Genomic DNA, 20,150 nt, shown 5'->3' with positions numbered 1-20,150 from the left:
CCTGACAATCCCTTGTCTAACGAATGTATTCTGTAGCATAAGCTCGTTTTGTGGATAATTTGTGAAAGCTATTTTTTAAAGAATTATCAGCATTTCTGTATTAGATGTACATATTGACGTATATTCGATAGTCTTAGAGTTAAGTTACATCACACCCGCCTTTCAACTCCGGCTTGTCTTTTTTTTGTCTCCTTCCGCCATCCTAACGGCCGCCATTTGTAATTTGAATTCACCCGGCTGACCATTGGATTGAATCCGTCGGCATCCTCCTTACACGGGCGAAAAGGAAAGGATTTATCATCAAAAATAGAAAGATAAGAAGACGAAAGTTGAACTTCGATGGCAAGTACAGACCAACTCAACATCGATAGCATCATAGCCCGGCTTTTGGAAGGTAGGTCTGATACCGGTACCAAAATGTCTTCGCCATTTTTGTAGCAAAGGAAATTACGTATGTCGCGGTGCGCGATAAAAACCATATTAGCAATTACTCAGTCTTTTGGTTTGAACAATCCCTATTGTTAATATCACGCCACCGAAGATGTATTTAGTGTATATTTTTGTAGATAGGTCTCTGTAATGTCAGCTAACTTAGTCCGAGTCTCGGTTTTGTTACATTTTGTTCCCGTATGTTTGTCAACCGGTGCCGGTCACTAAGGGGTGCTACTAATATTCTGGTGATAAAGATATAGCCTACAATTTCACTCGGACGAATTCTTCTGTGGGTCTTCCTGCGTACGTAGTCCATTTTGATAGCCGTAACGAGGAAATAGCGACTGAAATGATTTCATATTTTTCTGTACTCTCAAAATTCCCGGCTTATTTTGGCCTTGTAAAGGGGGAGGGGGGCACTTTTGGGGGGGCTACTCCTCGCCAACACACCCTACGTGCTGTCATTTTTTTGTAAAGGGTTTCCATTTTCATGTTTTTGTTTCTTATAGGCTTTAATTAGGTTAAACAACTATCAGTATTGGGCAAATCCATTGCTGTGTAAGTAGTGGGCGTTGTTAGCCAGTCCGGTGAATTCGGCTTTCCTGGACAAAGCTGTTTTAGGAGAATGCCCCTATACAAAAATCCACCTGTGAACTCAATCCTAGGACATGTTTTTACTTTCTGATAATTTGATTTATATTGATTTAACTCAGGAACAGTAGGTGGATGGTTATTTTTTGGCATGGTAAACGCACATCAAATGTGTGGCAAAAAAATCTTTCATTTGCTTGGAAACTTGTAATAATGATGGCAAAACAGCAGGCAAGAAACAAGAAAGCTTATGATGAATATTCCACATGTGCATAGAATGTACTTCAAGTTTAACTTTAAATGCTTTTAAAAACGTCTCACCATAAATGATAACACAAAGTATGGTCAGGGTAAAAAAAGTGAGGGCAAGACCATGATTTTTCTGTCGTAGTGGTCAGATCAATGATAACTGTTTTAACAGCATTATCAACTCAACAGGACTACATTTCTTTGGTATACTATCCACACAAATAAAGAATGACACACAAAGAAAAAAATTACTTGGATGTTTCAGAAGTTTTTCTGTACATACGGTATAACTGTGATGGAACATTTATTCTAATGCCATATGATGTGGCACATTGAACTTTGATGGTTGTTTTTATATAATGGTGATTGTTTACCTTAGCCTTGTCTGGTCAAAGTCTAAGTTACCTAACAATGTACTTTCTGGCAGACTTACATTACATAACATTCAAGGAAAATATTTGGAAATCTGGTATCACTGAAAATGTGTTAGTTTCCAATATTTGTACAGTATTCAAGAATAAACAATTTTTAATCCTGTTTTATCTAAATAGAGAAAATGATATTATGGAATTTATTAAACATTACTTTTTTTTGCTGAAAGTATTTTTTTTCATGAAGAATTGATTTTTCTCTGGATTTACTTCTCAGCGGTAGGGAGTGGGCCAAAAAATTAGACTTTTTTATAATACCACAAGTAATTCTGACCAATACACATTTTACGCATGAGTCAGTGTCTAGGTTTTGTGTGAATTGTTGAATGTCAGACAATGGGCATGATTACCAAGGGAAATAGACCTATTGTTAGAACAGGAAATGATAAAAGATTTTTCATAAAGCTAGACAGGTAGACATCAGTAGGCTGAGAATTCCCTATACTTATTTTGTTGTTGAAACAGCAGTCATGTTCAACATGCCCCCCACTTGCTACATTTTCCTTTAGTTCAGGATGAATGATACCAGTTTCTGTATGATGTATATGTCCTTAGTTTGTAACTCTTCAGACATTGTAAGTTTTGTTGTCATGACGGTACCATCAACATATATAATATATACAGGTAACAGTCTGGGACATGACTAATATGATTTTCTGGTATAGTTGGCAACCTGTCTTTGCACATTTGATACAATCAAAAAAAGAAGTTAATTTAGAACTTATGGATAATAGCAGTCCAAAGACTTGCACAATACACATGTTCATGTATTTGATCTGAAAAGCATGCCATTGATGGAATCAACCCCATCATGTAAATACTGTAGTGCCATTATGTGCCAGAACAAGTCAGTGTCTTGTTATATTACTTTGCAGTCGTTGTACAAAACCCTCTCATTTCCTGCTTTTTGTTGAAATATGAAATCCTTTCACTTTGTTCAGTGCGGACTAATGCAGATTTACAAAGTAAGTAGTATCCTTTTAGATTTTCAAGTTCTATGTTTTCCTGTCGTGTTGGTAAAATTTTCTACATCATCATATAGACCAGGTGATGGTGGTCACAGATTTTGCACAAGCTGGAAAAAAAATCATTTTGGAGTTACTTTGTTGTGACAAAAAAGACACGGCTAGAAATTAAACATCATTACGGTATTGTGCTGTGGTACGTTCTATTCTCATAAAACTTTATCTTTAATTGCATATTATAAATTCATTATGTTAAGTAAGAAACTTACGTGGAATTAAGTTGGTTAATTTGATATCTTAATGGTTTACATATTATTTTGCATTTGGAAACCCTTATCAGTCAGAGTTCTTAAATGAATTAAAATTCTGCATGCATGAACTATACATCCAATTTTGAGCTGTGTTCCAAGTGCATTTCCCCCCTAAGACCCTGTATATGTCAATGAAATTCAAATACATAGTAACAAGTTATGCTGTTGCCAAGGACGTTGCCTTCCTTCAGATTTTGTTTTTGACGTGTTCTTCGTGGAAAGACGCCAGTTTAGACAACATTTTTGAGGGAGGAGCAGCAACCATCGATTCAACTTTTTACAAGCTCTGTTAAGGTAAGGCGATTCCCTTGTTTAACTTGTAAATACCACAAATAATGTAGCCTACATATTAATGTACAAGCAATCATTGTTACTTATTTGATATACAAATGTTATATACGGGTAATGAATATGTTAATGCTGTTGTATACACATGTCCAGAATTGCTTTTACTGATTTTAACAAACAAGGTCGCTTAGCAATTGTATTATCTTGAAAGTTGCTGTGCAGTTAGAAATTCCCCATGAACTCTTCCACCCAAGAGGCGCCCATACTTACAGTGCAAAGCTATATAGTCGTGTATTTGAAGGCCAAACCAGTTGCTAGCAGGCGAATGTTTCACTCTTGTCATTAGTTTCCTGTTGTCCAGAATACGAGTGCCATAGCTGAGCTGCTCCAGCTTTCCCTGTCACGTTTCTGCGCATAACTCCAGTCACCAATTATTTACTGTCTACAAACATCTAGGATAACTGCTGTCGGTCACTGGATTACCCATTGCACCTGCTTTGCCAGCAACTTTCCTAGCGACAAGGCTAGATTTGTTCATTCTTACCACTGAAAAGAAAGAAGACCACTTTAAGCCTTCAGGGTTTCAATAACAGGAGGAAAACATGTTTTGTACTAATGTACCTTGCAGGCTTGTTGAGAAATGGGGTCACATTTTTCTGTTTGTGTTCCAAAATCCAACCAAAGACAGTGAAAGCTTTCATGCTGCCTTCATTACATGTGCTGGAACTATTTACTAATGAGCATGATTGCTAGTTTTGTAAATACCACTGAGGTAGACAGTAGTTACCTTTTTGTGGCAGACTTAAGTAGCCATTAGAAGTAAAGATGCTGACATACAGGAGTTGTCTTGCAGGTGTACATGTACAGTCTGTCTGTGTCTGTGTGAAAGGTGTGTCACAGAGCGCTGGAACATATAACTTCATGTAAAGCAGCTGGCATGGTGGACCTTCTTCCCCATATACATTGAGGTGGGTAATCGTGATTATCATGATTTTGGCAACTACTAGATAAACATGTCCATTAATGTGGCATCTCAATTTGTTTCATGCTTGAGAAGACTTCTGGGAGATAACTAAGCTGTTTTGTAGCTGTGTTACTTAATAAAAAAACAATCTGTATGTATTGAACAGGTGCAAGAAATGTATTGAAATAGCTGAAACAGAAGTTGAAATTCCATCCCTGACTGTGTCCCTTTGGGTTGTATTACCATGGTTATGTTCCTGAACTTATGAACTCTGGTTTTGTGTGGGTTATTTGCATGACTGAGCACCTAGAAAAGTGCCCATGTCAGTGAAACTGGAACCTATGGCCGCAACATGTTCTCATTGTAAAGAGCTCTGTCAGGTTTATTGGTGTTAGCCATTCACTTGTTTTGTCCAATTGTAAACGAAACGTTTTTGGTTGTCAGATAAAGCACAGAGCATGACCAAAATTTCTCTACATGTTGCAATGTGTTGAAAACATGGTATTGACTATGTTTCATGTCAGTGCCATTTGAAAACTCGCTTTAGTAGAGCCTGAAATAATGTAGCTTACAGATGTTATCCAGAACAGGTGTATCAGTCTAAAGGCCTTACACTGTAGGAAAAAAGAGGGTCTGAATTGAACTATTTTGAGCATGCTTGAAAATGCAGTCAAGTTTTCTCAGCTATGTTTACTTTCCGTGGTACACTTAGTACGCACAAAACCATTTGTTTGACTTGAAACAGTATAGTTTTCTACACCACAAAGTTGGTTACCTTGGCCCACTTTATCTCCATTGTTAGCATTCCTTCCATTTTGGCTGCCCAGTGTAGAAGCAATATCAAGAGGAACTGATACTTGAAAGAAAATCTCGATGAGGAAGTATATACAAAGACACTGATCCTTTGTGATGGTCTGTATTCGTACACTGAGAGATTTCTTAAAATTGTAAGTACATTATGTTCAGACAACTGTCGTTATCCATTTTGCTCAACATCTGTCTATTTGTCCCCAGGTATTGGAGATGCCTGGAGAAAAAGCCCTATGTGACCACAGAAATGTCAATACTGTTATCTGCATCTGTCCATGAAAGCATTTGAAGGTCAGCAGTAAATGCTCATGCTTTGAAGGTAGGCTCAAAGTCAAACTGTACAGGTTAGTTTTAAGATTTTGAAATTTGAGGGTTAGTAACAAATAATTGATACTGCCGGTTTTTTTTGCCAGTTGTGTTTTGTTTGCGCACATTCAGCTCTTGTGCAGCCAAGGTGACCTTAAACTTAATGTATGCATGCGGAGAATGTTGCCTGCTCCATTGACGTAAGCTTGTTTACCACAGTACTGTGAATTCATTTACTTTCGCATTGTTTTATTTCACGGTAAAGGGAAAAAAGGAGGTTTGTGTGGTGTTATGATTCAGGTTTGAAACAATTCCATTGCACAGTAGTCATACAAGGGAAACATATTCACAGTATTCTGAATTCACACTGGAGAGGTCTCAAAAAGTATAAGAGAGATTACAACTGTGGAAGTTTCAAGATGTACAGTTCTTGGTAATTTTCCATCTAAAGGAAAATTGCTTTTTGTCTGTTTTATGTCAGTACTGGTTGGTAGTTGGTACCAATCGCTGAAATGTGATACGTCCTCACAATTCAAACACAAGAATTTTACAGCCCAAGTGCCATGAAAAGGTGGAACAGGAAACATCTTGCATATGCTGGCAAATTTGTACCCTTGCATGCTTCATCTAAATTGTATATGTGCATCATTACTGGTTGATTCAATGGTATGAATTGTGCAATAATTGGACACAACACTGTTTATTAATGATTTTACTGCTAGTCACGTATATTTCAAGTACACCATGAAATCCTGATGAAATTAATTGCCTCATCCACAAATAATTGCATCATGTTTGATAGTTTCATGGGCATTGTCACTGAATGAAGACAAGCCAACATGAGAAATGACTTCTTTTTTTCTTGTTCACAGATCGCAAAGGACTGGCGTTTCCGTTTTCAACAGTTGTATTGTATGGCACAACTAGATTATGGGTCAGTGTATTTAACCCAGTGTATTTTAGCAGAAAACCATGGGAAAGGTTCTGACCTACCTACCATAGTTAACATCGTTGGAGAAAGATTTGGCCTAATTTTTTCCGAGAAAGTACAGCAGTTGTAAACACCGATTTCTCCTGTGTCAAAAATGAAAAGCAAAATTTGTGTAAGTTAGATCTACAATTGTCTACATATGTATTTGATATGCAATGAAATGGAGGATCCACCTGGAAAGCAAGGGGCCAGTTTCTGGCCTGTGAAACTGGCCTGTGCACGTAGGTAAGGTAGGCATGCAATGAAACATTTTTGGTACATGTATTTCAGTTGGTACATTATGGTGGTACATGTACCTCGAAAAATGTTACAGGTTCAAACTGTAAATTTGTTTACTTTCGTGGTGGTTTTATTTAGCGGTGTGAAGGAAAGTGAGGTTTTGTTGGTGGTGTTTTGATTTTGTGGTCAAAACAATTCTGAAAATGCATGTTGGCGGCATCATGAATACGTAAAAATAAGGCCACTGCGAAAGTTTAAAGAATTCAGTACTATTTCAATATTGTGATGAAGAAATTTTGACCTGAAAGACTGCTTGAAAATTCTGTTTTTTCATCCTTATACATATTGTTCACAAATAAAAGAAAATTATACAAAGCTAGTTATTTTACACCTTTAAGTGTAGAGTATCTTGAGTCTGTCTTGTCTTGCCTTCCTGATGCTGTTCTGTAGTGTAGCGTAGCTGTTAGAGATCATTCAGTACTTTGAAATGCTCAATTGGTTGGCATGTTATTCATTTCAACAGGTCTTGAAATATTTTTTTGTCTGCCAGATTTCTTAGTAAAGATAAAAAGAAAAATTAATTCATTCTTGTTCTTTTTTCCTTTGTTGCTAAATTAGAAAACCAAAATACTCTCTCAATCTTCACTGAATGTCTCTGACCTTTCGAAGTTTATCTCTATCCATACAAAAAGCTGATGTTTTAAAATTATTGACCCCTCCGACTCCAACACGACACCTGCTCTTTGCACTTTCAACTCCCTTATCAATTATGAGTTGTTACTTGGTATTAAGTGCCAACCAATTATCCACACTGCCATTTTGCCTTTAATTTTGATAATAGCCTGACATGAAAATGGAAGCCTGAACACTTGTTATTCTAGGAGGCTGCTCTGTAACTGTTACATCAATATCTGTCCTCGGTAATTTCATTACATAACCCACAGTGCTTTATTTAAATCCTCAAGTCCTAATGAAATATTTACAAGCCTGTGCATCAGACAATGTGAATCATTGTTTGGGCATCCGGCATATTGTCTAGCTAGAAACATATAGAATTTTCATTACATTAAAACATATCAGCTTCTCTTTTCTCCGTGAGTGAAGTTGAATCAGTTGTTTAACACTTGCGTCAGTAGCTGTATCTGTTGCCAGGCAGGTAATACCGATGTATGCACCCTGCAGCGTGCTCAAGCTTCTTAACACAAATTCATTAGTGCGTGACGTAAAAGCTGAAGAACTGATGTTCCCATGTAATCTCTTTATGGTAGATATGTTGCCCATAATTGCATCACTGAACCAAGCAGAGGATCATTGAACTTGCCGTGGCTAAATATAGATGTCTCTGGTAGCAACACAACTGGCAGCCCTATAGATGATACAGGCCTCAACTTTAACCCTCACTACTATGTGAAAGGGTATTATGTGCTCTAATGTCAGCATTGCACAATTTGCAATTTGATGTTTAAAGATTGAAGTCTTGCATCTTAATTGCAAAATAAGAGGTTTGAGACTGGAAATAAACTTGCAAGATTTAAGATGCTTTATCAAGTACTGCAATAGGCTTCTGAATTTGCATGCTGAAACATAAAGATTATTCCATTCACAGTTTATATTATAGAACTAATAGATACAAAATATGAGTGAAATTATATCAGGATTATTGACGAGTCATGTTCTCATCAAATACTGCATACTTTTACTATTGTACATGTATGTGTTTAAAACATAAAGCCTGAATTTCCAATAGCATGTCAATAAACAGACAGCTAGCCAGAGTAAGAACAGTTCAACTGTTGTCCAGAAGTACAGTAACTACCCACTGAAACAAGTGTGCAGAGTATGACGTCAGCAGGTCTGTGAAGTGTCATTCCTGTCGTGAGCATGGTTACTGTGGTATGTCCATGTTTAGTTAGACACATGCCAGGTCTGTAGTCAACTTTGTTCAGCCAGACCAGCTCAGCCCACGTACATGGTACACATTTTTTCTGGCACAAGAGCCTGCTTTACAGTTTTCGGTATCGGTGTGATAGTAAAAGAAAGGGCACACAAGTTTGCAATTGCGTTCCTTCTCTGGTTCAAAAGTTGCATAGGTGCCATTGTAAATTAAAATGTCTTATTTTTCGTTCCAAAACTTGATAGTGACAGAGTAACAGTGAATTTTGTTTGTCACATGAGAAGGCCATAAACTATTTGTAGCACTCCAGTTGTGACCTTGAACCTTAGGGATATTTGGGGACAAACTTGGAGCTGTCTATTATATCAGTTTACCATTTAGTGTTTTGTTAATCAGTAATAGCTGAGTGTTGAAATGAAAACTGGGATATGATTGAAATGTAGAACTCATACCGTAAGTCATCCACAAAATGCAATCAGATAATTGCAAGGAAAATTCCCAATTGACGACAACATTAAATAGTTGAGGTGTTAAAAAGTAAAAAGTGACCGGACCTGTTTCAAATAGCACCTGTGTGAGTCATAGAGAGAAAGCTTTAAACTGATGTATTTTATTGTCCCAACAGTTCGTGGCTCAAGACCGGGAAAGAATGTGCAGTTGACGGAGAACGAGATCCGCGGCTTGTGTCTGAAGTCACGGGAAATCTTCCTGAGCCAGCCCATTCTCTTGGAACTGGAGGCTCCGCTCAAGATTTGTGGTGAGTCCGCGGTCAAAGAAGCAACTCTTCTCAAGGTGATGCTGAAGAAGTGTGATGGATGTCACTCCAAACGTCTAGAGATGATCTCCGAATCTTGTCCAGTTGTAGAGATTGAATTGTCTTTAAATGTTGTTTACCTGGATAGCCAAGTTTCCTGAGCGAATCCATTTTTAGTGCCCAGTAGATACACCTGTTGTACAAGTTAATTTGTGACCAATCCAGATTTGTCTGAAATTGTCCTGTAGTTTTTGTGGGAAAATCTTGCCACTTGACAAGATGCTTTTGAAAACAAATACTGTAAAATCATTTATTTTTGCAGGGACTTAATTACACGGCCATAGGGGAAAGGAAGCTTTTGTGCTGTTTGAAGTTATTCAGTAGTGATGCAATGGAATTTGAATATTTACAGTGTCATAAATTTGCAGTGACCTTGGAAACTACAAAAGTAAAAACTGCAAAAGTAAAACCACCACAAACATATCAAAATTTGCAGTGGTTTATAGAATGGCACAATCAAGTCCCTTTTAAAAACTTGATGTCTGAACTCGATCCCCAGGTGACATTCATGGTCAGTACTATGACTTGCTGCGTCTCTTTGAGTACGGAGGTTTCCCTCCCGAGAGCAACTACCTGTTCCTGGGCGACTATGTGGACCGCGGGAAACAGTCGCTAGAGACCATCTGTTTGCTGCTAGCGTACAAGATCAAGTATCCGGAGAACTTCTTCCTACTCAGAGGCAACCACGAGTGTGCGAGCATCAATCGCATCTACGGATTCTACGATGAGTGTGAGTAGAGAGCCAAGTCGTTGGTGTGCAATTATACAGTTACTGGCAGTAGTGTTTTATCATATAGTGGCTTGGAGTTATTATGATAGTCATTCTGATATGATATGATATTATATTATACAACCATATTTTAAAAGGTCAATGCTGTTAAGTGGCAAACAGAATCTTTTGCCCTTTTAAGTCCACCAGGTGAAAAAAAAGTTGAGTTTTTCTCATGAAAATTGTTGTTGGTTGCAGGTAAAAGAAGGTACACAATAAAGCTATGGAAGACGTTTACGGACTGTTTCAACTGCCTGCCCATCGCAGCCATCATAGACGAGAAGATCTTCTGTTGTCACGGAGGTGGGTCACCACTTTTTAACCCTCTCCATGCTGATTAGTCGAATAGCCTTTTTAACAGTCTTAACTTGTTAGTGCTTTGAAGGATAGGCACTATTAGGTATGAATTGTCACATTACGTGGGCTCGAAATAGTGGGTGCATGTGCACCCAATATTGGAGCTGTGCACCTTATTTTTGACTGTGGGTGCACTGGTGCACCTAGATATTTTTTGTACTCCATAGGGTAACGGTTCTTTTGTATATTAGGCCACAGCAAGTAATTTTTATGGATGACATCAGCGCGCTCATTAATTTTCGCCTGATTTCGAAATAAAAAACTAAGAAATTTCATTGCCCTCCGACGGTGGTCAACATGCCAAAAATTGGCAAATATGTTGTAGACGTTGACAGTCAAAGGTGTTTCATTGCATATGAATACCCAGTGTAGTTCCTGCCCATGATGGTATAATAACAAGCTCTTTTCTGCATTTGTTCTAGCAAGGACATTATATAAATAATGGGGGGGGGGGGGTCTAGTTAATTGAGCTGTATACACAAGGTGTTTCATCGCATATGAATTCCCAGTGTAGTTGCTTCAGATGATGGTACAACAAGCTCTTTTCTGCATTTGTTGTAGTTAGTCTATTGAGATGTATACACATCTACAAGAACATGTTTACATTAAATCAAGTAGGTTTTATATTATATATTAAACCTCATTGGTTGAATACAGGAATAAGAGACCTGTTGGTCATGATATCATATTTCGTCGCCTCAATTCTCGTTTAACAAGACTTATGATCTCAAAATTTGAAAATATAGGAATCTTGTTTTTTTGGCCCGCCTTGTTTTTTTTTCGCCCTATCTCATTAATTTTGGAGTCTGCGGAGGATGTCATCCATAAAATTTACTTGCTGTGGCCTTAGCATATAGAATATTTTTGAAGTGTAAGTATCAGAAAAAGCAATTTAACCTTTTGTTGTACGTTGTACTTTATTTGATGTATTGTTGGGTTGAAATTTGAAATCTGGATATAATTACTAGTACAGGTTGAAGTTCTTAAGAGAGTAGCGTCAAATTTATGTTTTGCTGACATTTAACTTTATTTTATGTGGTGCACTCAAAATTTTTTCTGTGCACCTAATATTTTGGGTTGGGTGCACCAGTTCACCTATTTCCAAAAAATTATGTCGAACCCTGCATTACTGATAAATGACAAAGAAATGAATTCACGGTGGAGAGGTCAATATGAAAATTATATTAACGCAAAACTGTCAAAATGAACAGTATTCACATTGTTGCTGATGAGACTAACTTACAAACTTGGGTTGTAGCAAGGTTTGTTTAAGAATTTCCTTGTTGACATACTTATCTTCTCTACATCCCCATGAGTATCAGTAAAGGCTATGATACTGGTAAGAAATATTCCAAGGTGATGATTTTCCAACATAGTGTTGAGGTTTCTCTAAAATTGTATTCCGTTGCAGGACTGTCGCCTGACTTGCAATCCATGGAACAGATCCGTCGCATCATGCGGCCGACGGACGTTCCAGACCAGGGACTGCTGTGCGACTTGTTGTGGTCGGACCCAGACAAGGACGTGATGGGCTGGGGGGAGAACGACCGTGGCGTTTCCTTCACGTTCGGCCCCGAGGTGGTGGCCAAATTCCTACACAAACATGACCTGGATCTCATATGCAGAGCACATCAGGTAAGCAGTCACAGGGGCCACAAATGATGTGAAGTGTGCATAAAACAACAGACATTCCTACTATAGTTTTTCTTCTGAAGTACACAATCCTTGTGAAGTACACTGCTCATTTCTTGCTGAAGCATGCCAGCAGAGCTTGCAAGTTTGAAGGAGAGCCCCCTATGAAATCTACATCCCCATTTTTCACATATCAGCAGATTGCAAGGTAGTGGACACTGCTAGATAGACAGCATTTCCCTCTGTTTCTGCCAACTTTGAAACTAATAACATTGTTTTTGCAGGTACACTTAAAAGTCATAGCAAATTGTTTCAGCCCCTTGTCTGTAAAGCTTCTGTCACACATTCAGGACCTTCCCAGTACTGTGCTCCCGACCACTTCGTCCGAAGTGCTGGCTTAAGAGTAGCCTGAAATCCATCCTGTTCTAGCTCCAGTTCACCCCTCTGGTCACATCTAAGCAGAATGGGACTTTCCCAGCATCGATTTTTCCAAATTTATAATCGGGTGGCATATACGGCCTTTGGTGGCAACTCCTAATCATAGACCAACTCCTAATCACAGATGACCTTGCTAATGACTAACTCCCAACCATGATCTGGAGAAGGATGGGAGGCCATCGTCGACTGTGTGACGGGCTGAAATCTGAAATTTGCGAACAATGTGGGTTGTAGTGTTCTAAGTTTGAGGTTTCTTGCTGTGTCTACAGGTGGTTGAAGACGGGTATGAGTTCTTCGCCAAGCGACAGCTGGTAACGTTGTTCTCAGCCCCCAACTACTGTGGGGAGTTTGACAATGCTGGGGCAATGATGAGCGTAGACGAGACACTGATGTGCTCTTTCCAGGTAGGTTCTCAAATGGAGTTTACTCTCAGATATACCTAGAATAACTATTGGCCCGTACTGATGGCTTTCTGTGCAAAAGTAACTGATGTAGTGCAAAATGTCAACGTGTTCCATGCTTTGGAAGAAAAAGAACACAATGAATTATAATGAACATTTCAAGGATTTATTGAACAGTTATATTTGTAGGAGTGTTTCTGCCTTGTTTTAAGTCTTTGGCTGAAACAGTTCTGTGGTACAGTACTACAATAATGTAATACACTGGAAACACATAGTCATACTGTCATAATTTCTCGGTAAAATGGTCACTGAAAATAAAGCCATTGCCAACTTTTCATGATTTACCGTACCCAGCTCCATTCATAGTTATTTTGCCGGAAACTGAAAATTCTAGGCAATGTAGTTATTTTTTTTACCTGACGTTTTTGTTGTTTTTTGTCCACAGATCTTGAAACCTGCTGACAAGAAGAAGTTCCCGTATGGTGGCTTGAACGCAGGCCGGCCTGTGACGCCACCCCGCGGCCAGAACAAAAACAAAAAGGGCAAAGCATAGACCTCCTCTAGAGTCCCTTGGCAATATGTAGACAACTGCAGTGTAATGTAATGTAAGTAAGTTTGGGGGAGAATCAGAGGACTGAGTAAGGCAGGCTGAAATTCTGTTACAGTTGCCTCTATTAGCTATTCCAGGTAGATGAGTATTGTTGTTAATTTGTGTTAGAGAAAGAGACCCATACAAGTCGTCATGTGCTCCTGAAGAAAAGGTACATTTTCCCACGGTCTCAAACACAGTACAAGAGGAAAAGGAAGCAGACCCCCCTTCACTTTTGTCTCGAGTTTGAAAGAAAAGAGAATGACTTTGGAGAATGGCCCTGGTTTCAGTTTTGTAAGCTTAAGTTGTTTACCTTATCTGTGTTGTGTTCTTTGTCAGTGCTAGCTAACTCTATACTACTATCACTTGCCAGACACTCTTCTGTTGCTTTCGTTCTTGCAGTTGTAAAAAGTTATGTTCCAAGTTATCAGGCTTCAAATTAACTTATCTCATATCATCGTATCAAGACAAAATATAAGAAGTCCACGAATTTTGAGTTAGAATTTTTTTGAGGACAAAGAAGGGTTGGAAATTAATTTGGAAGGATGTCACAGGTGACAGTACAGTAGTATGCCGCCTGTCCTGGAAATGAATTGAGATTGGTAGGATGACAGCTCAGAGGGCATGTATGGGGTTGGAGAGGAGCTTGGAAGGAGTTAATGTTTAGCGGGTATTCTGTTTGCTGAAGTGTCATCTAGGTAGTTGAGTTTTAAAATTGGACAATGCGGAATTAGCATATGTTCCCACTTAGGGGGATGGGGGGTATCTTTCCCTTTACATTAACCCCATACCCATAGGATTTGTATTGGCTGACACACTTCAAGACTGTAACAGGAATGAAGAGATTGTAGGGTAATAGCTGAGAGGAGTGCACTATATGTTTATGTAGGAGATCAGACTTGGTACCCGTAGCGCTGCATCTGTACATACATCCATCAGCTCATTTTTGTGTAGCCAAACCTTCACTGTGGTCAGTATTTAGCTATCCCAGGTAAACTACATTTGTAATTATGACTGGAGTACATAGTGCAGTTTATATGTCCCATACATGGCCTTGTTCTATTGTCTGTACATTGGTACAAAGTAGAAGCTGTCTTGTAAACAACCTTGATGGTAGAAAGTCTTCTCTACCCTGTATCCAAAGTGGTACATCCTGTCTGATCTTTAGACTGCACTTCTTTGGACTGTACCACTCATGATCAGGGTGTAGTGTTGTCTTTCCAGCAATGTTGGATTGACACTGGATATTGTAAAATGTACAGTCAAAGAGAAACAAGTAGATACACTAGCAGCAGTGTCTAGCACTCAGGAAAATAGATCTAAAATTCTCTCCAAGTTTGTTGAAAGTGAACCTTGTTTGACTATGAGGACTTCCCCCATGTATATTCTCTGTTAAGTTACAAAGTTTCCCCAAAAAAGTTGTGAATGCGGCAGGGACAAAGCTATTGTAAGGGTTGATTTCTATTGTAACCTTGATTTTAACTGTCATAACATGCCAATGCTTCATTTAAGAAGAGGATTGCTTTGTAAGGACTTCTAATGCTCAACAAGGCAGTCTTGCACTCTTATTCTTGCTTCTGAAAGATTTCCAGGATTGCAAAGAAAATTATGCTGGTCTGTTAGTACCTCAACACCGCTCAGATGTCTCACTCTTGAGAACTACAGGGTATAATAACAATATTTGTCAACCCTTTCAGCTTTGTCTGATGTAAACTTCTGTGCTGACTTGTACAAGTATATGATATAGTATCATTTGAAGGATAATTACTAGTACATACGATAGGTTTTTTGCTTGTTATAGTATTGATGTGGATAGGGGAGGGGCACTGTTACTAGCTTAAGTTTGTGCACACTACACAAGAAAACCAAAACTTTCTTCAGTTAAGTATTTACGTTCCATGAACATTTGAGTAATTTTGAGGTGGTGGATTCCTTTGTAAACCACATATCTTTAAATCAAATGCATGGAAACCAAAAGTACATTTACTCTTTTATTGTTTTGTTTGAAAACATTGTTTTTGCGTTGCTACCCACTCGCACTGTACGTAAGGCTTTCTTCAACTGAAGAAATGAATTTTAGGAAGCACAATGACAAACCAAATGTTATGTATTAAAGTTGTGATTAAGTTTTGTAGTATCAACACAGACATTTATGCTTTGTATCACTTAAGATCAAGGATGTAACATCAGTACCATACATTGTAATCGTTTTATGCAGGTTATATAACACTTTGCAAGAATTTTGGGATCCAATGTAAAAAAAACTGGCCCCGAATTTCAGGGAAATAATGTATACGTGATGATTCGGCATGTTACACACGGAACATTTTTATTGTACAAGAAACTCCATATTATAAAATGAAAATGCGACAAAGCTACATAGACCATTCCACACTTCTGAAATGGAATGGTGTGTACACAGTAGGCTGCTTGTTTTTTTTTTTTTCAAAAACAACTTTCACCATTGTTAAAATGAACTTTCTTGAACGACATTTTCCTTGTGACTTCCTTGGTGTACGTAGCTATATCATACACAAAGCATCATCAACCGTCATCTTGTATATAATTTTAGATTCATGAAATTGTACTTGCGTCCTGTTATTGTATTCTTTTTGGTGAATTTTGTAATAATGATAGGAATTTTTTGAGTCGGGCATTTTCCCTCGATAAAGACACTGATTGTGATGTACTTTGTAACCAGCTGTGACCTGGCTCTTTGTATGTTGTCCATGAATGGCAGTTTATTATTAAAGATGTAGTTTTGATACACCAAAAGCTGTGTGGACCAATGATGAGTTCCTTGTCATGCTATATGACCCTCAAACTTAGCCTCTACCAGGCTCCCTAGGTTGCTGGCAAATTAATAGGGTTGCAAACTGTGTTTTTGGCCCATTTTGCTGGTATGTTATAACTTTATCTTTGGCCAATTTCTACTATTTTGCCAGCAACCTATGAAGCCTGTTAGAGGCTACCTCAAAGTTAGCCAGAGTACAATCCATATTGGCTTGTGCGCATTTCAAACACATGATAGGGAAGGAAACTGACGTTGAATGGAGGACCATCAAACAAAATGATAGTTTTTGTGACATGTTGAAACGTGTATGATATAATAAGTCTAAAAGTTGCTGTAGACTAGAAATTTGAGCCAGCCATTGTAGGGAAAATTGACAAGAAAAATGTTTGAGGGCAGACATCAGAATTGCATTGCAAAGTGGAGGGCTTGAAATGGGAATTATAATGCCACCTTTAAAATCCTTTTGCTTGAAATTTTGGCTCAACCTGGATTTTTTTGGGTTAGATAGGAATCATTTCTATTTCAGAGAGCATATAACAACAGCAGACAACCGTTTCATGTTATAGGTGTATCGACCTGACATGAGAGACACCTAGCGGTGGGTTACTATAATACATGCAGACATGTTTGAGGTAAACGTGATTTAAAAGACACGCACAAAACACAAATTATTTAAAAAAAAGATCGTTGTATGAAATTTGTTGAGTGATCTGTCAAATCTTAGGTCGCTCGGTGGTTGCAGCCTCTAGTGGAAAGGACGTGTAACATTTTCTGCAGTAAAATGTAACTTATTCTGCAAGAACGAATGCCAACTATATAAAGAGAAGACCCAGTCAGCGTCTGATTAATGGCATCACACCCTGTGACCGACAACACTGGTTTTGAGAAGGGTCTGGGAGGGGTTTCTGATGAATGCCCTTTTCTAGCTCTCCGGGTGAATCGCTGTCAAAGAAAGGCCAGCTGTCACAAGGCCCTCCCAAACCTAGCCTCCTTCGCAGGCTTCCTAGAACGGCGGCGTATTTATTTGGGGGAGGGGGGTGACGCGAGTTCTAACACGGGCCAAGGTTCTCTAATGCCGGCAAGGGAGTTTCGCTGCCAAGGGAGTTATATAGCCGAGGGACGACCGCCTCTCTGTCCAACGCTGAATGGGCTAGCGAAAAAAAACGGCGTATGATAAAACGGTGACGATCTGCCCATTCAACCTCTACTTGGAGAGTAGCAGGACCGTCGGTACTTTGTTTTCCCACTTGGGGGCGTGACACACAGGGTGTGAGTTAGAATTGTTTTTGATGGTGCCGCGCCCCGCCCCGCCTTGCCCCGCCCCTGGACAATGCGTAACTGGAAGTACACCGTATACGTAGGCTTTCTCAGTTTCTGCTGTTGTTTTAGGATTCCAGTCCCACTGGTGACGGAAATTTAGCCTCCCTTTTAATTTTTTGGACGCAGTCAGCCTAGGACCGCGGTAATGACGCATGCCTGGCTGGTGCGGTACGGCTTGGCTGATATCACTTCTCTGGGCAGTCCTCGGAGGGCCAAAGGCCAGACCATCTCGCGCCGCAAGGAAAATTTTGACATTTTGAACCCTCTTAAATGCTCTATTTCCCGCATTTTAAGAGGCAAAGCATTGTTGAGTAAGGTACGTTTAATACCTCCACATCAACGCCGAGAAGTGCCAGTGTGGGATCTTTCCCACCACGCCGGCAGCTTTAGTAAATTAGTGGAAAACACAGAATAACCGTGTATATTTCTTAATCTTTTTACCGACTCCTCGGCAAAATGTGTGTCGAAATGTGTGTCAGGTCCAGGCCGTCCAAAGTGAGATTTCGCCGTTATTTGACGCCCGGACGCCCCTCTGGCGGTTTCTACGTAAATCCCGACAGGCGCACGCAAGCCGTAGAATATGGAAAGTTTTTTTAGGGATGCGTGCGCGTTCTCAATAGCAGATTGCTACGTGACGCTATTTTCTGTTAAGTATACCATAGTATACAAAATTAACAGAACTTTGGACGGTACATGTACATGTATAATGATTTTTTACAAAACTTTTTCGATGGCCCTCCCCTGATCCATTTTTTTTTCGATGGCCCTCCCCCCGGCTCAAAAAAAAAATCGATGGCCATCCCCCCCAGGCCCAAAAATTTCTCGATGGCCCTCCCCTCCGGTGCACCACCCCTCCCCCCGGTAAATATAGATCAGTCCCTAAAAATGCAACTTTATTCTGCTTTGTGATGTCAGTAAGCGTCTGATTAATGGCATCACACCCTGTGACCGACAACACTGGTTTTGAGAAGAGTCTGGGAGGGGTCTCTGATGAATGTTCTTTTCTAGCTGTCCTGAATCTCTGTCAAAGACTAGAGGCCAGCTGTCACTAGGCCCTCCCATACCGCCCCTAGGCGGACACTGGAAGGTAGCCACACATATTTATAGCTGACTTGACGACTGGGGAGGATGAACTGGTGTAACCACCGATATGCCCCGATGTTGTGTCCTTGGGAAAGGCACTTTACACGACTTTCCTCACTTCACTCATAGCTTCTACCAGGCTTCCGCCCTATCGCTGGGAAAATAGTAGAAATCAGCCGAGGTACTCCTCTATACAGGGTAGGTCCGCTATACAGAAAAGTTCCATTTCGATGGACAATGGAGCTTCACTGTATAGTGGACTACTCTGTATAGCGGAGTACCTCGGCCGATTTCTACTATTTTGCCAGCGATAGGACGGGGGCCTGGTAGAAGCTACTTCACTCAGGTGCAGCTGCTCATGTGTAAATGAGTACCTAGCTTCGGTTAGGGACGTCCCTCGGATAGGACGTTAATTGGAGGTCCCGTGTTTGAGGATAGCCACACTTCTAGCAGGTTTAAGAACCCACCGCACCTATCGAAAAGCGTAGGGGTCCTTTCCGATGTGAGTGGTTCATAACCTACAGTCGTATGACCGCACATGGGTTCGCCCTTAGTAATAGCCTCCGGCTAGTTGGGCAACCCTGGCATGTACATGCTGAACCAATGAATTAATAAAAGGTCGCCTGGTGCTCATTTACGAAGGACAGAGCTTTAGCAATCCCGTAATATCTTTTATTGCATGGTTGAAGAAACTTGAAGGTCATTATCGATTGTATCTATTTAGATATATAAGAGCACCTGTTGAGGGAACAAGGCAGACATGTACTGCGAAACATCAACCGACATATTGACTGTAATCAACACAATAAAAAAATGACTTCACCAATTCGAAGCATCTTGATAGATATTTTGTCAACAGTAACATCACCTCTGCCCACCTGTTCCGTCAGCACTGCCGCCCATCCGCCATGCAGGCCCACCTGCTCCCGTCCAGCCCCTGCCGCTCATAGACCCTGTCAACGTGCTCCCGTCCGAACGAGACCCGCTGTCTCGCACGCCCCCAGCGATTACCCTCCCCCCCTCCGGAGATCTCCCCCCCCCCATGAAATCTCTGCCGACCCCCCCCCCCCCCATTCTTTATTTTCCTCCGTATTTGGGGGAGAACACATCTGGGTCTAATAACTTACATTTGGTCACAATAAAGTATACCTCCAACTAAGCAACTCAGTGCGTGAGGACCCCATCTCTGTCAGTGACAGCGTATCTCTCATCTCGGCTACGCTAGTCTTTTTAAAATCTCTGAAATGTGTTTTCGTATTTTCCTCTCTAAATTATAGCCATCACCATTTTGGCTCTTTATCATAGTTAGCCAGGTGCATGAATGTATATCATGAGAATATCACATATGACAATGACAGGAATGTTGAACACATTTCTCTTTATTCAATAGTTTTGTCTCTACATTAAGATCATAAGCATCATTATTTGGCTCCCATACTCCTGTATGTAAAAGCCTCTATGTAGATATGATAGGAGATAGCATGTGAGATCTAAGACTTCTT

General features: G+C 39.8%; 1 protein-coding gene across 3 annotated transcripts; it reads left to right on the top strand.

Moving 5' to 3' along the window:
• The first annotated feature begins 178 nt into the window (after positions 1-178).
• Positions 179-16,226, top strand: LOC136441793 (serine/threonine-protein phosphatase PP1-gamma catalytic subunit B). 3 transcript variants are annotated; one of them, XM_066438281.1, is made up of 8 exons: positions 179-394; positions 2,645-2,668; positions 9,077-9,208; positions 9,765-9,995; positions 10,233-10,337; positions 11,803-12,026; positions 12,731-12,865; positions 13,308-16,226. In XM_066438281.1, exons 1-8 carry the CDS (start codon positions 340-342, stop codon positions 13,413-13,415), a joined length of 1,014 nt encoding a protein of 337 aa, XP_066294378.1. In that variant the 5' UTR covers positions 179-339; the 3' UTR covers positions 13,416-16,226. The 3 variants fall into 3 exon arrangements, with proteins under 3 accessions (XP_066294378.1, XP_066294387.1, XP_066294395.1); XM_066438290.1 differs by lacking the exon at positions 2,645-2,668 and having other exon boundaries at positions 181-394; XM_066438298.1 differs by lacking the exons at positions 179-394; positions 2,645-2,668 and adding an exon at positions 6,263-6,281.
• Positions 16,227-20,150: the final 3,924 nt, after the last annotated feature.

Source organism: Branchiostoma lanceolatum, chromosome 1 (genome assembly GCF_035083965.1).
Source record: "Branchiostoma lanceolatum isolate klBraLanc5 chromosome 1, klBraLanc5.hap2, whole genome shotgun sequence".
In the NCBI taxonomy this organism is placed as follows: Eukaryota; Metazoa; Chordata; class Leptocardii; order Amphioxiformes; family Branchiostomatidae; genus Branchiostoma; species Branchiostoma lanceolatum.
Note: the sequence above shows the minus strand (reverse complement) of the source record. Positions and strands in the feature narration are given on the sequence as shown.

What these genes read in the sequence shown, in the direction of transcription:
- LOC136441793 (XM_066438281.1), top strand. Translation starts at nt 340, where the DNA reads ATGGCAAGTACAGACCAACTCAACATCGATAGCATCATAGCCCGGCTT. An exon ending in GACTAATGCAGATTTACAAA is followed by an intron (nt 2,669 to 9,076) that starts GTAAGTAGTATC and finishes TTGTCCCAACAG; the next exon opens with TTCGTGGCTCAAGACCGGGA. An exon ending in GGCTCCGCTCAAGATTTGTG is followed by an intron (nt 9,209 to 9,764) that starts GTGAGTCCGCGG and finishes CTCGATCCCCAG; the next exon opens with GTGACATTCATGGTCAGTAC.